This window comes from Melopsittacus undulatus, chromosome 1 (genome assembly GCF_012275295.1).
Source record: "Melopsittacus undulatus isolate bMelUnd1 chromosome 1, bMelUnd1.mat.Z, whole genome shotgun sequence".
In the NCBI taxonomy this organism is placed as follows: domain Eukaryota; kingdom Metazoa; phylum Chordata; class Aves; order Psittaciformes; family Psittaculidae; genus Melopsittacus; species Melopsittacus undulatus.
This window is the reverse complement of record NC_047527.1, coordinates 128,823,392-128,840,606: the sequence shown is the minus strand read 5'-3', so window position 1 is coordinate 128,840,606 and position 17,215 is coordinate 128,823,392. Positions and strand designations below refer to the sequence as shown.

General features: G+C 39.4%; 1 protein-coding gene across 2 annotated transcripts in view; it reads right to left on the bottom strand.

The window, feature by feature from the left end:
• The window catches only part of HDAC9 (histone deacetylase 9), a 395,548-nt gene that overhangs the window by 108,811 nt on the left and 269,522 nt on the right, over window positions 1-17,215 (bottom strand). For both annotated transcript variants that reach the window (XM_031052375.2, XM_005152865.3), the window contains one exon: window positions 8,597-8,704. In XM_031052375.2, the coding sequence (XP_030908235.1) occupies window positions 8,597-8,704 (108 nt within the window). The remainder of the gene's footprint in view (window positions 1-8,596; window positions 8,705-17,215) is intronic.

Below are 17,215 nucleotides of genomic sequence, written 5' to 3'. Positions count from 1 at the left end.
ACCATCCCAGAAACATATCAGATTCTGATTTGGAGAAAACTCTTTTCAATTGCTTTCATTCCCTTAAATGATCCCTAACTAACAACAGGGCAACTTTACGTGTGTGTGCGCACACACATCCATATGACCAGGCAGAGAAAGGGTTTATGCTTCACTCAATTCAGCTTAAGTGATGTTCAGGACAGTGCCAGACCACACTTTAAACTTGTGTGCCATTTTTTCTCAAGTTTTCTTTTTCAAAATTGCTTCTTAATTCATTCAGATTTTTTAAAAAAGGGAATTACTATACAAACCCTATCATAGAATCACAGAGTCATAGAATAGTTAGGGTTGGAAAGGACCTTAAGATCATCTAGTTCCAACCCCCCTGCCATGGGCAGGGATAGCTCACATTAAAACGTATCACCCAAGGCTTCATCTAACCTGGTATTGAACACTGCCAGGGATGGAACACTCACAACCTCCCTGGGCAACCCATTCCAGTACCTCACCACCCTAACAGGAAAGAATTTCTTCCTTAGATCCAATCTAAACCTCTGCTGCTTACATTTCAACCTGTTACCCCTTGTCCTATCACTACAGTCGCTAATGAACAGTCCCTCACCAGCATCCCTGTAGGCCCCTTTTAAATACTGGAAGGCTGCTATGAGGTATCCATGCAGCCTTCTCTTCTCCAGGCTGAACAGCCCCAGCTTTCTCAGCCTGTCTTCATATGGGAGGTGCTCCAGTCCCCTGATCATCCTCGTGGACCTCCTCTGGACTTGTTCTAACAGTACCATGTCCTTTTTATGTTGAGGACACCAGAACTGCACACAATACTCCAAGTGAGGTCTCACGAGAGCAGAATAGAGGGGCAGGATCACCTCCTTTGACCTGCTGGTCACGCTCCTTTTGATGCAGCCCAGGATACGGTTGGCTTTCTGGGCTGTGAGTGCACACTTCTGGCTCATGTTCATTTTCTCATTGACCAACACCCCCAAGTCCTTCTCCGCAGGGCTGCACTGAATTTCCTTTTTTGCCCAACCTGTAGCTGTGCCTGGGATTACTCCGACCCAGGTGTAGGACTTTACACTTGGCATGGTTAAACTTCATAAGGTTGGCATCAGCCCACCTCACAAGCGTGTCAAGGTCCCTCTGGATGGCATTCCTTCCCTCCAGGGTATCAACCAAACCACGCAGTTTCGTGTCATAGGCAAATGTGCTGAGGGCACACTCAATCCCACTGTCTATGTCACCAACAAAGATGTTAAACAAGACCGGTCCCAGCACCGATCCCTGAGGGACACCACTCATTACTGCTCTCCAGCCAGACTTTGAACCATTAACCACAACTCTCCGAGTGCGACCATCCAGCCAGTTCTTTATCCACCGAGTGGTCCACCTATCAAATTGATGACACTCCAATTTAGAGACAAGGATGTCATGTGGGACAGTGTCGAACGCTTTGCACAACTCCAGGTAGATGATGTCAACTGCTTCAGCCCTGTCCATCACTTTTGTAGCCCCGTCATAGGAGGCCACCAAATTGCTCAGGCAGGATTTCCCCTTAGTGAAGCCATGCTGGCTGTCACCAAGCACCTTGTTGTTTTTCATGTGCCCTAGCATGCCTTCCAAGAGAATCTGCTCCCAGATTTTGCCAGGCACAGAGGTGAGACTGACTGGTCTGTAATTCCCCAGGTCATCCATTTTCCCCTTCTTGAAAATGGGGGTTATATTTCCCTTTTTTCTGTTATCTTTAACATCCCTAGCCAAGTTTAGCTCCAATTGGGCCTTAGCTTTCACCTTTTATAAGCCTCTTTTTTCCTGTGAATTTTTCTCAGCAGCTCCTTATCCATCCAAGGGGGTCTCCTGGCCCTCCTGCTGCACTTCCTTCTAGTCGGGATGCAACACTCCTGAGCTTGTAGCAGGTGATCCTTGAATATTAACCAAGAGTCTTGGGCCCCCCTGCTCTCTAGGGCTATATCCCATGGAACCTTGCTAAGCAGGTTCCTCAAGAGGCCAAAGTCTGCTCTCTTGAAGTCCAGGGCAGTGAGCTTTCTGCACGCTCTTCTCACTGACCTGAGGGCCTCAAATTCGACCATTTCGTGATCGCTGCATCCAAGACTTCCCTGGAGTGTCACATTTCCAATGAGCCCTTCCCTGTTGGTGAACACAAGGTCAAGTAGGGCACCTCTCCTCGTCTGCTCCTCTATTGCTTGCAGAAGGAAGTTGTCTTCCATGCAATTGAGAAACCTCCTGGATTGCTTGTACCGGGCTGTACCGTCGCCCCAACAGATGTCAGGGTGGTTTAAGTCCCCCATGAGAACAAGGGCCTGCGAGTGTGAGGCTTTTCCTATCTGTCTGTAGAGTTCTTCATCCACAGGTTCCTCCTGGTCAGGCGGTCTGTAACATATCCCCACAGTAATGTGTCCCATCACTGATTTCCCCTTAACCCTGACCCACAAACTTTCTGTTAACTGATCACCTGTCCCCAGACAGAGTTCCATACTCTCCAGCCTATCCCTAACATAAAGGGCAACTCTCCCTCCCCTCCTACCGGGCCTGTCTTTTCTAAAGAGCCTGTAACCTTCCATTCCAACACTCCAGTCAAAGGTACCATCCCACTATGTTTCTGAGATGCCTATTATATCATAGCCCCGTAGATGTGCCCACATCTCTAATTCCTCTTGTTTGCTCCCCATGCTACGGGCATTTGTATAGATAGAGGCATCTGAGCCAAGCTCCAAATGAAGCCAGCTCACTGGCTGGAGCTACTAGAACATCACTACATTGCTCCGAGCATTTATTATAGGTGCTGGCAACTGACTGGGTGTGTTGGGATGGAATGACGGTCCCCTCCCCCAACACACCTAGTTTAAAGCATCCTTGACAAGTCTGCAAAACCACTCTTCCCTTTCTTTATCAGAGCAGCTCCATCAGCCCCCAGTAGGCTTGTAGTTTACTATGTAGGTCTCTTCTGTCTCAAATTTGTAAAATTAAAAATACATGGTCCTTATGTGTTTTTATTACAGTAAAGAGTGCTGCCATTTGCCAATGTTGACATATTTAAAGGATATACAAAGTAAACTAGTCAGTAATCCTTATTATGGGTATTGTACTTCAAGTAATTAATTCCATCTTATAATAGCACTGAATGGGGTCATCTGAAGCTGAAGAAAATAATTTCAGAAATGTTCCTTTGGGTTTTCAATAGTTCCATTATCTACTCTGGCTCTGAGTTGCCCATGATAATGGAAAGTCATCTCCCATTGTGAAAAGAGGTTTTTATTAGATACACTCTTTTTAAATTATATTTTTCACTGCTAGGTTTTTTGGTTTTTTGTGGTTTTTTTTTCCTGCCAGTCAATTGCAAGATATTAAGGGACAGCCAGAGATATGTACAATTTGATATCAGAAAAGACGTTAAGACACTCTTAATGTTCACAAAACAGCACACAATAAAACAACCATTAAAAGAACAAATATTTTGAAGGACATTATGCATCATAATATAAATATTGCAAAATTATCATATTAACATAATCATCTGTCTGAATTTCAACTTCTTTAAAGTAGCAATAAACATTTAATGAATACCTAATATTTGGCAATAAAAGGCGGCATCATCAGCATGAATAATTTGGTTAACAAAATGGTAATATCAGCAACCTAAAATCTCTCAGAAAAAAACAATTTGGCAAGCTAAGTCCTGAAGGCGAGATTCTTTGCAAGCAATAAGAGTTATAAATGAAATCTGAACATCAAGAGAGATCTCAGATGCAGGAACCCTCCTTAATTTCCTCTGAGACTTGTCTAATGTGGGGTTTGAACAACCTCTGTACTCATCCAGTTCAGCAGTAAGAGGGGAGAGTCTGCTGTGCAAGACAGCCAAACCCAGGCAAAGGGAGAGTCTCTTTATGCCCAGCTGCCTGTGAGTGAAGTTGTATGCTGGCAGGGCTGGGAGGTGAACTGAGCAGAGCATCAGAGTCTATGTAATAGCTGAGCCAGGCTGGGAAATAAATGTGAAGGCAGGGCCAGACAGCACCTCCCAGTATCACTAAGACATTAGACCACACACTCCTGAAATCTGCCTCATTACTGCAAAGCAGTGACTGGAACACTGTGAGCATTTAGCAATTTATTTCTATCACATATTTATTTTCCTGTGGCAATGCAATTGAGTAAATAGCTCCTTAGGAGTCACTTCAGGAAATATAAGTTCTCCCTACTGATGCAGACCTTTTAGGGCCTTCCTTCTTAAGGTGCAGTTATTAGAGGCTAAAGACAATGATTTCCAAATTCACAAGCTAAGCTGCATGCAAGAAATCATATGCAGGGCACTACCTGCATTTCTTTCTCAAATGACTATATCGTAAGACTTATCTGACTTGTTAAAATAATTTATTCAATATAGCAAATGACTGTGGTGGGATTGTATTCACTGAGTTCTGCATACTCCACTCTTCTAAAGGTCTGTGGTCAGCCAGCAGATTATTAAAAGCCACCTATATAAATCTATTAGGGAAATGAGAATGGAAAAAACATAGATACAGGAGAGCTGTGGCACCAATTCCATACAACATAAATTCCTTATCATGCATCAGCAGGTTTCCTAAACTAGAAAACACTCAAAAAAAAAGGTGACCTTCAAGTAACAGTTAGGCTTATCTCCTATTGTAATATTGCCACCATGACATTCATCATGCATGTAAATAAATAAATTTAAAAAGAAGAAGTATAACATTTGATTCAGTATGTCATCATATTTATCATACTATATACTTCAGTGATGTGATTCTTTATCTCAAAAGTGTATCAAATTGATCTCAGTGAGTGCTCATTATTTTACTAAAACAAACCTCCAAATCCTTATTTTTTTTCATATTACATAAAACTCATCAATATTAAGACTCCCCAGAGAAGTGGCAATTTGTCCTGATTAAAAAAACAAACAAAAAACCACAATAAAACCAAGCAAAATACCACCACAGTAATTTACTATTACAGCAGCAGAACTCCAGTAAACCCTTTTGTTTTACATCCTTAGCACTGTCACATTGATGCTTCCCCCATTAGCCAAGGAGATCAAAGAAATCTGATGTCTCATAAGGGGTTTGAACAATAGTGAAGAGAACTCTTAACTCCTTCTCAGTTCTTGAGCACTGTCCAAATCAGATGAACAAAATGTTGCTGTTCTCAGATGAGACCTGTGTGAAATGGGACTGATAATATCAGGAAATTCAGAATAAAGTTAAGAACCTTTCACCTTGCATATGAGTTTGACTCATGCACAGCTCTGTAGTGAATCTCTCAATTGTTCTGCAGACTTTCATGATTTATTTTGTAGTCTCAAACCTTGTCTTAGAAGTCTGTCTATACTATCTCTGTATGAAATAGCAAGCAAAATCAGTAATCTGAAATAGAGATTGAAATGTTCTCTCCTTACTGAAACGGGCTTTAAATGTCAGATGCCAGTCAACACAGGGCAGTTAATGTTTGTTAGTTTCTACACTTTAGCTAGGCAGTGAAGACATTCACCTTCAGGATTCTAAATAAAATATTTTATAAACTAATTGAATACATGTCCATAAAATAAACTATTATATTCATTTTAATTTTAGGGAAAACACGTTAGACTTTGAACAAACACGTATGTTGATTCATCAGGCTGTAAGAAATATTTGGGCTGCTCATACCCAACTACACTGACAAATTTGATAATTCTCATGTCAAAAACATGTTAAGTGAGTGTCTTCAGTGTCTCATTCAAGAGGCTTCTTGTCTCAGACTTTGTCTATGCTAGTTTCACGCAGGTTATCCTAACGTCCCCGTGGATGTTTCAGTGGTTCCCCAGTGCAGTGGGTAGGTAATCCACTGCTTCTTCTGCTGCAACGTGGAACACTGCCCTTTGTGAAGTCCTTGATGTGTATTTTAAGTCTGCCACTGTGAAATTCAGGACATGAAGCTCTTCTCAGAGAACTGTGTGATTTCAGAACAAACCAATATGTCATGTCTCATAATTCACTTTTTTTTTTTTCTTCAGATGACACCAAATGACAGTGCTCCTTCTGACAGCAATCCACTGGGAAAACTTCCAGGGAAAAACTACAGCATGTGTCTTTACTGCTCTCATCTTGCTGTTTACATGTTGCAGAGCTGTTACAGCTTGCACACAGTTCATGGAAGGCGCTTTTTTTTGTCATCCAAAGATTCTGAAGCTGCAGCAGATCATTCCAGATTCCCATCACAGCTTAATCCTCCCACTCAGTGCTCACAGTACTGGCTCCAAATGGTTGCTTCACATACATATTTGCTCAATGAATGCACATGGAAGTGGTCAGCTCACTTACGTGCCCTCAGATGTTCACAAGTACACTACAAAATTGGCATTTTTCCCTACACTAGAAATAGCTGATCAATATAATGCATGCACTTCTAGAGGAAAATTGGCAGCAAGATGGAAAAGCAACATGTAAAGTCAGAGAGGTAGATTGAAACATAAAGATCTGTGGGGCTAAAATCTTACAGCTACGTACAGTCCCATCCTGAACACCATGTAGAAAACCTCAGAATACACTGCAAACCACCTAGTGTCATTTACTGTATGAGGGTATTTGGAACCACTTGCATCAAAATCCAGGTTTGTATAGATGCAGTGACAAGGCAAACATAGAAAGACTCTGCCAAAATAGCTAGATGTCAGCATTGGTTCATTTCCAGAACTTCTAGTATGCTTTTCTTCTGTTAATTGGACCTGAATAACATTTTCATAATCTTAAATTACAAATACCACATGCAGGTTGTTAGTTCATACAGTTGGCATGGTGGCATGTAAGTCATTGAGCTTCATGCTGGAAGTATAGGAACAGGTTAAATAAACACCTTTCAGGAATGGCATCAGTATTCTTTCACAGCAAATCCTTTCCTATTTTCTTGATGATTTGATATAAACCAGCTACTTGGCACATCTTTAACAATTACCTTTTCTATGTTTTAACTGCAGGTTGCATAAGACCATAAGACTACTTCAATTCTCTGCACTGTAGACAAAGATTCTGTTTAGGATTAACAATAATTTTACAGTAACCTACAAACTAGTACTGAAATTAATATATTTGTTCAGAGACTGTTCAATGCCAGTAGCAACCAAGGTCTGTCTAGTGGATGATGTTTGATTCTTTTCAACTGTCTTATCACACACCCATAAACAACCAAGAGCGTTCATACTGTGGCAAGACACCACAATGGTACAGATTTAAGTAGTAAAGTTTCTGCAGTGGACCCAGCTCATGTCAACTGCACACAGGACACACCTCATTATTCTTATCAAAACTTGCTTTTATGATGCGTTAGAGACTGACACATGTTCTACAGTTGCCAAATGTAAAAAATTAGCTAAAAAATCCTTCTTCACTTTCATTAGTCCTGTTTAGTATGAATAATGCACAGTGATTTATGCATTGTATCCTACTGTGTCCAAAAAGCTTAATGAGGATAAAGTACACAACAGACAGGATACACAACAGGACCCCATATGATGTGCCCTATTCTCTGTCTGAGATCTCAAAATTTGTACATTTTGTGTAGCACCCAGCTAATGATATTGGTGTCTGAATATGAAAGTTTAGTAACTCCATTCAATTGTGTCAGAGGTATAGTACTGCATTTCACATGAGAACACTATCATTTATGAACCTATATATTCTATCCCTATGTATACATATACATGAACAGATGTACTCTTCCTCAAATACATAGCTAATGTATTTTGAAATAGGACAGATATACAGGAAGAAAATTCCCAAGTTCAGATTTCGAATTTTTAAAATCACTGTACATTTCTAATTCTAAAATATTTATTTCTATCTTGATTTGGCAAACAGGACTGAATCCATTAGTATTTGGTCTGGAAAGTGAATAAACAGTTTCATTAAGGAGACATGTTAGCTTCAATGTTTATTGGGGTGAGCCTGCTCTCTGGCTGCATATGGTGTACCTTTAAATAGGGCTGTTAAAATACCAAATAAAATGTCAAAGATCGTCAGGTCTGGAGTTTTTATAAATTGTTTAGACTGGGGATAATTTGGGTTTTGTACATCATGCCTTGCAGATCGTGCAGCATGGAGATAGGAAAGGGAAGGGGGCCAGAGAGAGAAGTCTGAGGGCAGCCAGCCTGGCAGAAAGGCACCTCCTGGGCCACCACTCTCCTCCCTAGAGCCTCCTCTTCCTCTCCCTCACACCCACTGTTTGCCTCCCCTCTCTCTGGGTGGTATACTGAGGTTCCGTACGTGACTAAACAACCGTATTAAATCCAAAATATTGTAAAAACACACTTCAAAAGGCAGTGCCACAGCCACTTGCAGAAACGTGCATGCTATGAGTAACTTCACCGCTAGCTGTGGCAACCCCGGACTGTGAGCACCCACAACTGCTTCTTCATACTGACAGCAATATCATCCCCAGTGAGAACTGGAAGAGCTGCCACACCTTTGTGAACTTCCTCCCGGCCCTCCTCCCGGCACCCTGCTGGAGCAGAGCAGCTGAACAACGCCTCCCTTCAGCCCCACTTCACTCCGCCGCCCCTGCTCTCCCACCCACAGCGCGGCCCGGACCTCACCTTCAGCTCCCGGGAGGCCACGCGGGCCGCCAGCTCGATGACACAGCCCACCGCCATGCGTGCCGCCCCGGCCGAGTGCAGCTCGTTCCAAACGGTGTCACTGTCCACCTGAGCAAACAGCCGGCCCCGGGAGGAAGGCAGGGAGAGAGAGAGGGAGAGCATGAGAGAAAACAAACCCGTGAGGCAAGGCTGGCAACGTGACAGCCCATGTACAATAACATCAGTCTTCCGTCCTGGCCAGCTGAAAGGCCTTCTGGACATGGCTTTGCTTATGCTTTTTCTCTGCACGGGCTTCTCCAATGGAAACACATTCCTGTCATGCCTCGCTGCCATTCCCTGTTTAGATTTCTCATTACAAACAGTGCTACATCGGCCGGGCCGTGCCTGCTCGCCAGACGCCAGACGCTGCGTGCCTGGTGCTCATGCCGGCAGGGTGACAGGGACCTGCCAGCACCCAGCCGCCACTGGCTCCAGCAGCCATCACAGGCAACACTCACCAGTGGCTCCAGTCATTACCCTTTCTTGTTAAACTCCCCCCCGCAAAAAGAGAAACACTCATCTTCTTTGCCTAGGCAGGAGTCATTTTGAAGTGAAGGAAATCAGAACAATTAATTGCTTGAGTTAATTTTAGTAGTCACTATTGCCATAGACAGAAAGGAAAATAAAATGAAATCAAGTGTGACCCCTGCTGCATCTCCAGTGTTGACAAACTGGTAAGTTTTGGCTAAAAGGTTCTTAACACGAGTGTGGTTATGAAGCAGAGAAAATAATTCTTTGTGCCTTCTAAATGTGACATACAGAACATGAATTTTATATAAAATAGAAGCATCAAATATTATAATGATAAAGGAAATACACAGATGGCTAAGCAGCACTGCTCTACAGTGTCAATTGTCATACTAAAATTTTAGGTTTGAAATCTGTTTTTAGTGACTTTTTATTTGGAGAAACATACCAAAAGCTATAGCTGAAATGTTATATATCTCTTATACGATATTATTCCATGGAGACATGATGGTGTGAAATAGGCTGAAAAAGTCATCCAAAGAGACAGACAGACTTCCTCGATGCTCCATAGGAAGTGCATTTAATTGTATCATCCAGTACAAATTTATCATGAAAAGAAAAGCGGTTAGGGTTAGACAAAATACTATGGCAGATACTATTTGGATAACTTCCAAGCACACTGAGATACATTTTCAGTTTGACCCAGAAGCTTCTGTTCCTAATTTCTAAAAAAAAAAAAAAAAAAAAAAAAAAGGGGGGGGGGAAGAAGGAAAAAAGAAAGAAATCAAGTAATTGGAAATGGATGCAACTGCCACTCGACTCTGGAGGTTCTGAGGAATTTCTCTGATTAGTCGTTTGAAACAGAAAGAAGTTTGATCTTCTCTACACCTGTCAAATGTCTTCGACATTACTGTTACTATAATATTATATTTCAAGCTACTAAAGTGATCTTATTTTTCAGCATACTGGACCTGATTTTTTTGTTGTTTTGATTAGTTTTATGTGCATGCAGCAGAACTAATGAAAATAGTTTGCATTCACAATAGAGCTGAATAAGAAGACTGGATTTTGCTTACAAAGTTTAGAATACCAGTAATAACATCACACTGTGTTTTCATCTGAAAAGCTCAAAATGTTGTACAAACACAATTAAGCACCATCAGCTTGATATGGGGTGATTTATTATATTTGTTTTGCAGATTGGTAGCTTAAAATTTAAATAAATTAAGCAGCTTTCCTGAAGACACACACAAATCAAGAGGTAACAAAGAAAATTACAAGAAGAAATAAAAAAGAAGGCAAGTAGTAAAGAAAAAATAATGACGTATTTAACATTAGGCAGATCTTCAGGTTGTCTCTCTATTGCTTTAAAGCAACTATGAATGTATTTTCATCTTTAAAACAAATAAGGCAATAAATAGAGGTCATTGGTTAAATCAATTTAATCAAACAATAATAAAGTTTGAAAAATGCTGTGTAGAACATTAAACAAAGAAGTATCAACAAGAGGGCTAAGAGGTAGTACTTCCTTACCACTTTTATGTCTAGCAAGTTAAGATTAGCATGAAGGAGTGGCTGATGAAAATGATTCAATGGCAGCTGCTTGGTACACTAGGGCACGAGCAGGAGCCTGCATCCTCAAAGGGACTATGATTCATTTTCAGGAAGGCCGATTAAGTTAAAATTGTAACCACAGCTTGAGAGTACACACCCTTCAAGACAGTTGTCTGCTCTGACACATGAGACAGCAGTCTCTCCAGCCGCCAAAATGCTGAGTATTGGCCAGGATACGGCATTTATCATTTTCTGCTTTCAACTGAGTGTGAGGAGACTGAGCTGGGACAATAAGACCAAATGTCTTCCACTGAAAAATTTCCCTTAGACCACTTCAATGAATGATACCTAATTTTACCCTGACTGGAAGTAAAAATGGGCAATCAGGAAGCAAAACAGTGTTTCCTGAGGAATTTTCAAAAATGACCACCTGAATGTATACAGGAAATTTGAGATATTTTAGCTGATCTCCTGGGCATGGTACATGTAATGAATCATAAACTCTCAAAGCCAGGGGAAGCCAACTGAAGCTGCATACCTTAGTGCACAGTTATTATAATACAAGAAAACTAACATAAATGTATGACTAATTACCCTGAAAAGGCACAGCATTACAAGAGTACATGTCAAATTCTGTTTCATTTTCATGCAAAATTAAGACTGAATTTCTGAGGATCATTGCATGAAGAACAACTTTGAAGAACTTTCATCACACAGCCAATGTTTTAGCTATAATGACTGGAAAATGCCATCTCCATCTTATATCTATATTTTTTATATATAGATAAGTAAAAATATTATTTACTTATTTATATAAGAAAAAATATTTTTTTCTCACTAAAAGAAAAATAAGGTTTTCATTTAGTGTTACTCAATGTTTACTTTGCAAATTGCTGTTGAAATGCAGTGATATAAATGGCAGACCCATTAGAATTACAGTTACTAGCTGGCCCAGTTGTCAAGCTGTATATGAAATGCAGCTATGTAAAATCCTACTATATATGCTTTTCTTTATTCCTGTGAGATGAAATGGCTGGATTTTATACAAGTAAAGGGAATAGGATTAGACACTGTGGTTTCTGGTTCTAGTTCATGTATATATCATATATATCTGACAGTATATCTAGATGCTGAGTATGCATGAATTTTTGACAAATGTGAAGCTTTCTGAATCACAGGCTATGAAAAAGTCAGATGAAAAGACAGATGAAATTTTATGAGATTGTTTTTATTCTGCAAGTGCTTTGAAGCAGCCAAAGAATTCAGTTAAAACCCTATCTCAATTAGGATTTTTTTCAGATAAAGTTCAGCAAAATTTACGGAAAATACAGCATTTGTAGCTTAAATGTAATACAGAATCTTTGGGGTATTTTCCCTGCTTAATTATGTTTATTTTCATTTAAGAGTTCTTTAAGAAAATTGGCAGGATAGGAAAAGGTTCTGAATATTTCACCAAATAAAAAAGAACATTTTTAAAGCATCAAAATGTCACTTTTTAACTATGAGCATACTACACTTTATCAAAAAACCTATCACTGCTGCAGCTCTTCAAAGAAGGATTGTGCATGATAATGCCAATAGCCAGAAAACACGAGCCCTATTTAAACCCTGATTTTGTAACACACATATGGATTTACTTCGCTTCGAGTTTCCTGAATGAGCTCTGTAGGCTGTAGGCTTTTTCAAGCACATCTAGTGTAGCTCAATCATTGGCATGTGTAGCAAAGCTAATACTCTGTAAAGCTACAGATGATAGAAATTAAGCTACCTGTCCCTGAAGTGGATGTGGAGGCATTAAATAGAAGGCAGTGACTTAAGTGAAAAAAAATGTAGGCAACTTTTCCTGACTGAATGCAACTAATATTTCAAGCCCTGTGTGCAGAAATTCCCTGCTTTGCACTGTGAAAAGAACTTGATATGATTGTTTCCTGCAAGAAATATCTATGTGATAACTTGACTTTCACAATGAAGACTTTAAACACAATGAAAAAAAGCTAAGCCTTGCAGCCCAGACATTTCAGCAGATAGGAAGCTTGTACCATAACCCCTCATGGATGAAATATTTCTTATTAAGGAAGGTGGACTAGAAAGTTTGAAAGTTACCAACTCCTCATTCCATGCTTAGGAAGTGGCATGTGTATGTGAAAGTGGAGAGGAAGGATATCAAAATGGATCTAAGAGAGATTTTTTTACTTAAAGGCTTTTCTGAAATCACCACATTTGCAAAAACTGAAATGTTGCTTGTTACCTGCTGTTTGTGTTAACTGGAGCCTACCTCAGATAAGGAAAAAAGTAGCATGAATAATAATACTAAACGATTTTTAGAAGAAATTTGTACCTGCCCTTTGTTTGACTTGTTATTTCCCCTGTTAGGGGACCTATTCACTCCTTATCCTTGCTTCAGTCCTTTTTCCCTGCTGGGATGTGCTTAATGCTCACTGGGTTCACTAATGTTCTGGTGAAGAGAGATAGTGCTCACAGTCTGACACACACTTCCATTTTTCACACCCTGCATGGTGTATTCATCTGTGTGAGTTATTTCTCTTTCTTAAATAATTATTGTAAACTCAGACATTCTCTTAAATACACAGCCACTGATAACTATATGCAGTATAAAAAAGAGTCCAATTTTCTGCTTTGAGATTGATTCTGACGAAGTGTCCTAGAGCCTGCCCTCTCACACACACATGTACACACAATTTGCAATTTCGCATAAATATAGCTTCCACAGTGGAATTCTGATTTCACTTCTTAAAGGAATTAAAAATATACTGAATCACTTATCCTGCTCCAGATTCTATGCACAGATGCTGCCATCATAAAAATCAAAACCAGTCCTCCTAGAGTTACTCCATATCCCTGCCAGAGATGCTCTACTTTTACTTTCCTCTGAGAATTATTAAAAAATGCATTCTGTCATTTACCTGTTCATGGAAACTTGACCTGCAATGATCCTTTGATAGAATCAATTGTGTTCTATGTGTACAATATCCTGGACAGCAAGCTAAAAAGTAGTAGTTCTTTACAGTAGTTTAAAATGATTTTTTGTCCTTTCCTTCAAGAGAAGAGTTTGGACTCAGCTGTCCTTGGATGGAAGTTAATTCAATATGCATTTCAGATGGATACATTTCAATACGAATCTGGAGTAAATACTACATTAAAAAAAATCTGTCCTTTGATATAAGTAGTTATAAAACTGAGAAGTCCAACCCTTGGGATTCTGTGATTCTGTGAGTCTGTAAATAAAATATTGTCAGCTAACAGCAGTGTAGCTATACACAGTAAATGAACTACTGAAGAAAACTGAGAAATAATATAGGAGGGTACAGACCTCCTCACTGATATTGCAAATGAAATTTGTGTATTACCGAGCAAATTCCTGTGCTTTAACTTTAAAAGCATTCAAAGTCTTACACTCTTCTACTGTGCCAGAGCAAACATGTTTCCCTTACTGTTTTTTTCTTTAGTTCTCTGGCATGAAAATAGAAATGAAATATTTTCCTGAAATGTTGTAACCTCTAAAAATTGTGTGTGGCAGTTTGCTATCACTTCCAGCAAGGAGTCTGTCATTCTCGGAGACAGCTTGTGCCAGCAAACGCTAGCACAGAAGTTTGTAATGCTTTGCTCCTGACCATGAGCAGTGCAGCTTCCCAGGTGCCATGCTCATAGCTCTCACCTCCTACTCATACAGATGTCCTGGTGATCATTCATCACCTACATGATTTCCACTGAGAAGCAAAAGATCCTCAACGTGCTTCTCAGCTGCTGTTTCATCTCACCATGACTAAAGAAGCGAGAGTGTGCACATCATCTCCAAGGAACAATCTCTAATGAATGGCCTGTCAACCATGTCTGTTGTTAAGGAACAAAGGAGAAAACGTTTGCATGGCTGACGTCTTTTCCATAAATCCCACATACAGAAAGTGTGTAAAAGCAGACTACTTCAGGAAGAATATGTACAATGAGCTTCTTTTATTTTTACTGCTATTTTACAGCTGTATCAGATATTGGTTCTGTCAAAGGCATTTCCAGTTGCTTTAAAGTGTCTGCCATAGAGCGTATTAGCTTTTCATACTTTCTTGCTTACCAGTATGGTTTACAAAAAAATTGTGAAGGGATGTGATCTTTAGGCTCTAGTGAGACGAATAGTTCAAAGGATCATCACAAATCGTTGTTTAAACAAAAAAATGGGATTCACTTGGGTTTGCATTGGCTTCTCTGTTGTGCTTGAATAATCCCAGTAGAAGAATTTATCAGCAATAATGTTAATGGATTTCTGTACAGAATTTTGGATGCTACTAATTCTGACTTCAAAAGCTCCTTTCCAGGCAAGAACAAGGAATGTGGCTAATACATGTACCCACTGTATGTAGAATATTTAGCATCTTTCAAGTTTTACCTGTCAATAGTGATCTGACTTGTACAGCTATTGTAATCAAGGCCAATTTTTCAGAAAATACTCAATAAAAAGTTCTACATAAAAATTAATAGTTTAATAACTAGTGAAGTTGCTGAAGGTGGTGGTCAGCCACTGAAAAAAATGCAGCACCCCTACTTGTGTACAAATGGAATTCACCTTAAGGTTTGTAAAAAGCAAGTAAATATGTGAGCTCTGTATTAAAAAATACATAGCTTTGCCTTCAAATGAGAATCAGAAAAGTCAGGCTAAGTCAAGCTGAAGCCTGAACAGAGCAATTTATTGAGAAAACATGGTTTGATTTGGTTATTCTCTTAAACTTTTACAATAGGCATTCAGAATTTCTGGGTCTTACAAATCATACATTATGCACCCTATAGGATCTGAAAACCTTAATGAAACAGTGATGTGTGGATCATACGTAAGGGGAATGGAGGGAGGATAGCATGGATTAGATGTGGATTAGAACTTGTTTTTAGAAAAAACTCATAAATAAAACACTTAGGCCCAGATTCAAGTCTCAGATACGTGGCATATTTCACCAGATGCTTGTAAAAAATATTACTGCACTTGCAGACCTAGAACTGAGTACTCTATTAATTTAACTTGACATTTGTTTTAGTATTTAATGGATTAGTGTGTGAAAATGCTGTGTGCTGCCTCCATATGTTTGAACATGCAGTTTCCAGGAATTCATGGGCAAATACATAGAACAATGTAAAGTTGGTAGTAATGCATAGCTATAGAAAATACAACTTTTATGTGCAGAGTTTAAGCCTGATTTCTTAAAAGTTTTTTAGCAATACATAGTATTTCACCTTACTTCTTGGATGTAAATTGTGTTGGAGGTCACCTAACACCTAGCTATGCTAGAACCTCATGTTTATTCAGACAAGCAACTCTTGAACATTTCCCTTTCAGAGAGCTTTTCAGTCCACCTTGGGAGCTAAATTCTTATCAATAAACACATGTCTTTTAAAATGAAAATGTGAATTTCGCTTTAGTTACAGATTTCCCATCAAATCCATATGTGTGTGTGTGATTAAGTCTGGGGAGAGTGAGTAGTATTAGTAAATTGTATATGGTACTATTCCACTATTTACATTTAACATGTGTGTATATATACATATAATGTTTCATATTCTGTCAAATAAGACGGCTTCTTTGCATAATGTTGGCCTTTGGCAACACTATAGTTTTTAGGAAATGCACACAATGAGGTAAGACATTTAATTATTTGATTTTGAGGTAGTTCTTTAACTTCACTCTAATTTTCTGTGTTCCATGAGCTGTATCTTTGTTTAAAATTTTAATCTGGTTTAGTACCACGGAGAAGAGGTTCTCTGTCAAAAAGGGCAAGAAAAATATATCTGAGGGACAAAATTCCATTCTGATAAGTTGGCAGATTACAACTCCTGAGCTTTCTATGCTTGCCTGCTGCACATAAGAGAAGTCTGGGAGTATTCTAAAATATTGTTGTGCCTGTATCAATGCCAGGGAACTATCTTTCTCAGTTGAACAGTTTCACCTCTCACTGATATAAACATCAAGCTCTGTGGTGGATTGCACAGGGCCACTTCAATGCCATGAAAGGACAAGAATGGGACAAAATATCTGTCCTTCCGAGTTAAGAGATATTTTCCCTTTTTGTGGCCATGTTATTGACATGCTAAATGTGGTGTCCCCTCCCTGCATAGAGCTGAGACACCATTGCACTTTTCAGATCCAGAAATGAAGTCTTTATACCTCAGTAAAGGAAGAATATCTATTTCCTGCCCTGATCATCCAGATTCATGTTATTACACTTTTACATGGCTCTTTTTACTAAATTAATGTACCTAAAAGTAGGAATTTAGAAATCAAGCACCTCTAGTCAGTTCTGATTTTAGGTGGACTGACTCCTGCTTTACTGCTGAACATGGCTCTATAATGGCTACACAGACAAGTGAGGGTGGTCAGGGTCCTGCTTTGGCTGTTTTATTAATTTGTCTAAAAATAAGTATGTGAAGCTGAACAAGTGAGACTTCAGGGAACTGTGTTGTTTTGAACTAAAAGTAAATGTCAAGGTTTTATCTCATTTCCCTATTTCTTCTTTAGTTTGCACACTCAAGGAAGCTTCTAACTTGTCAGCTTGAAAGCCT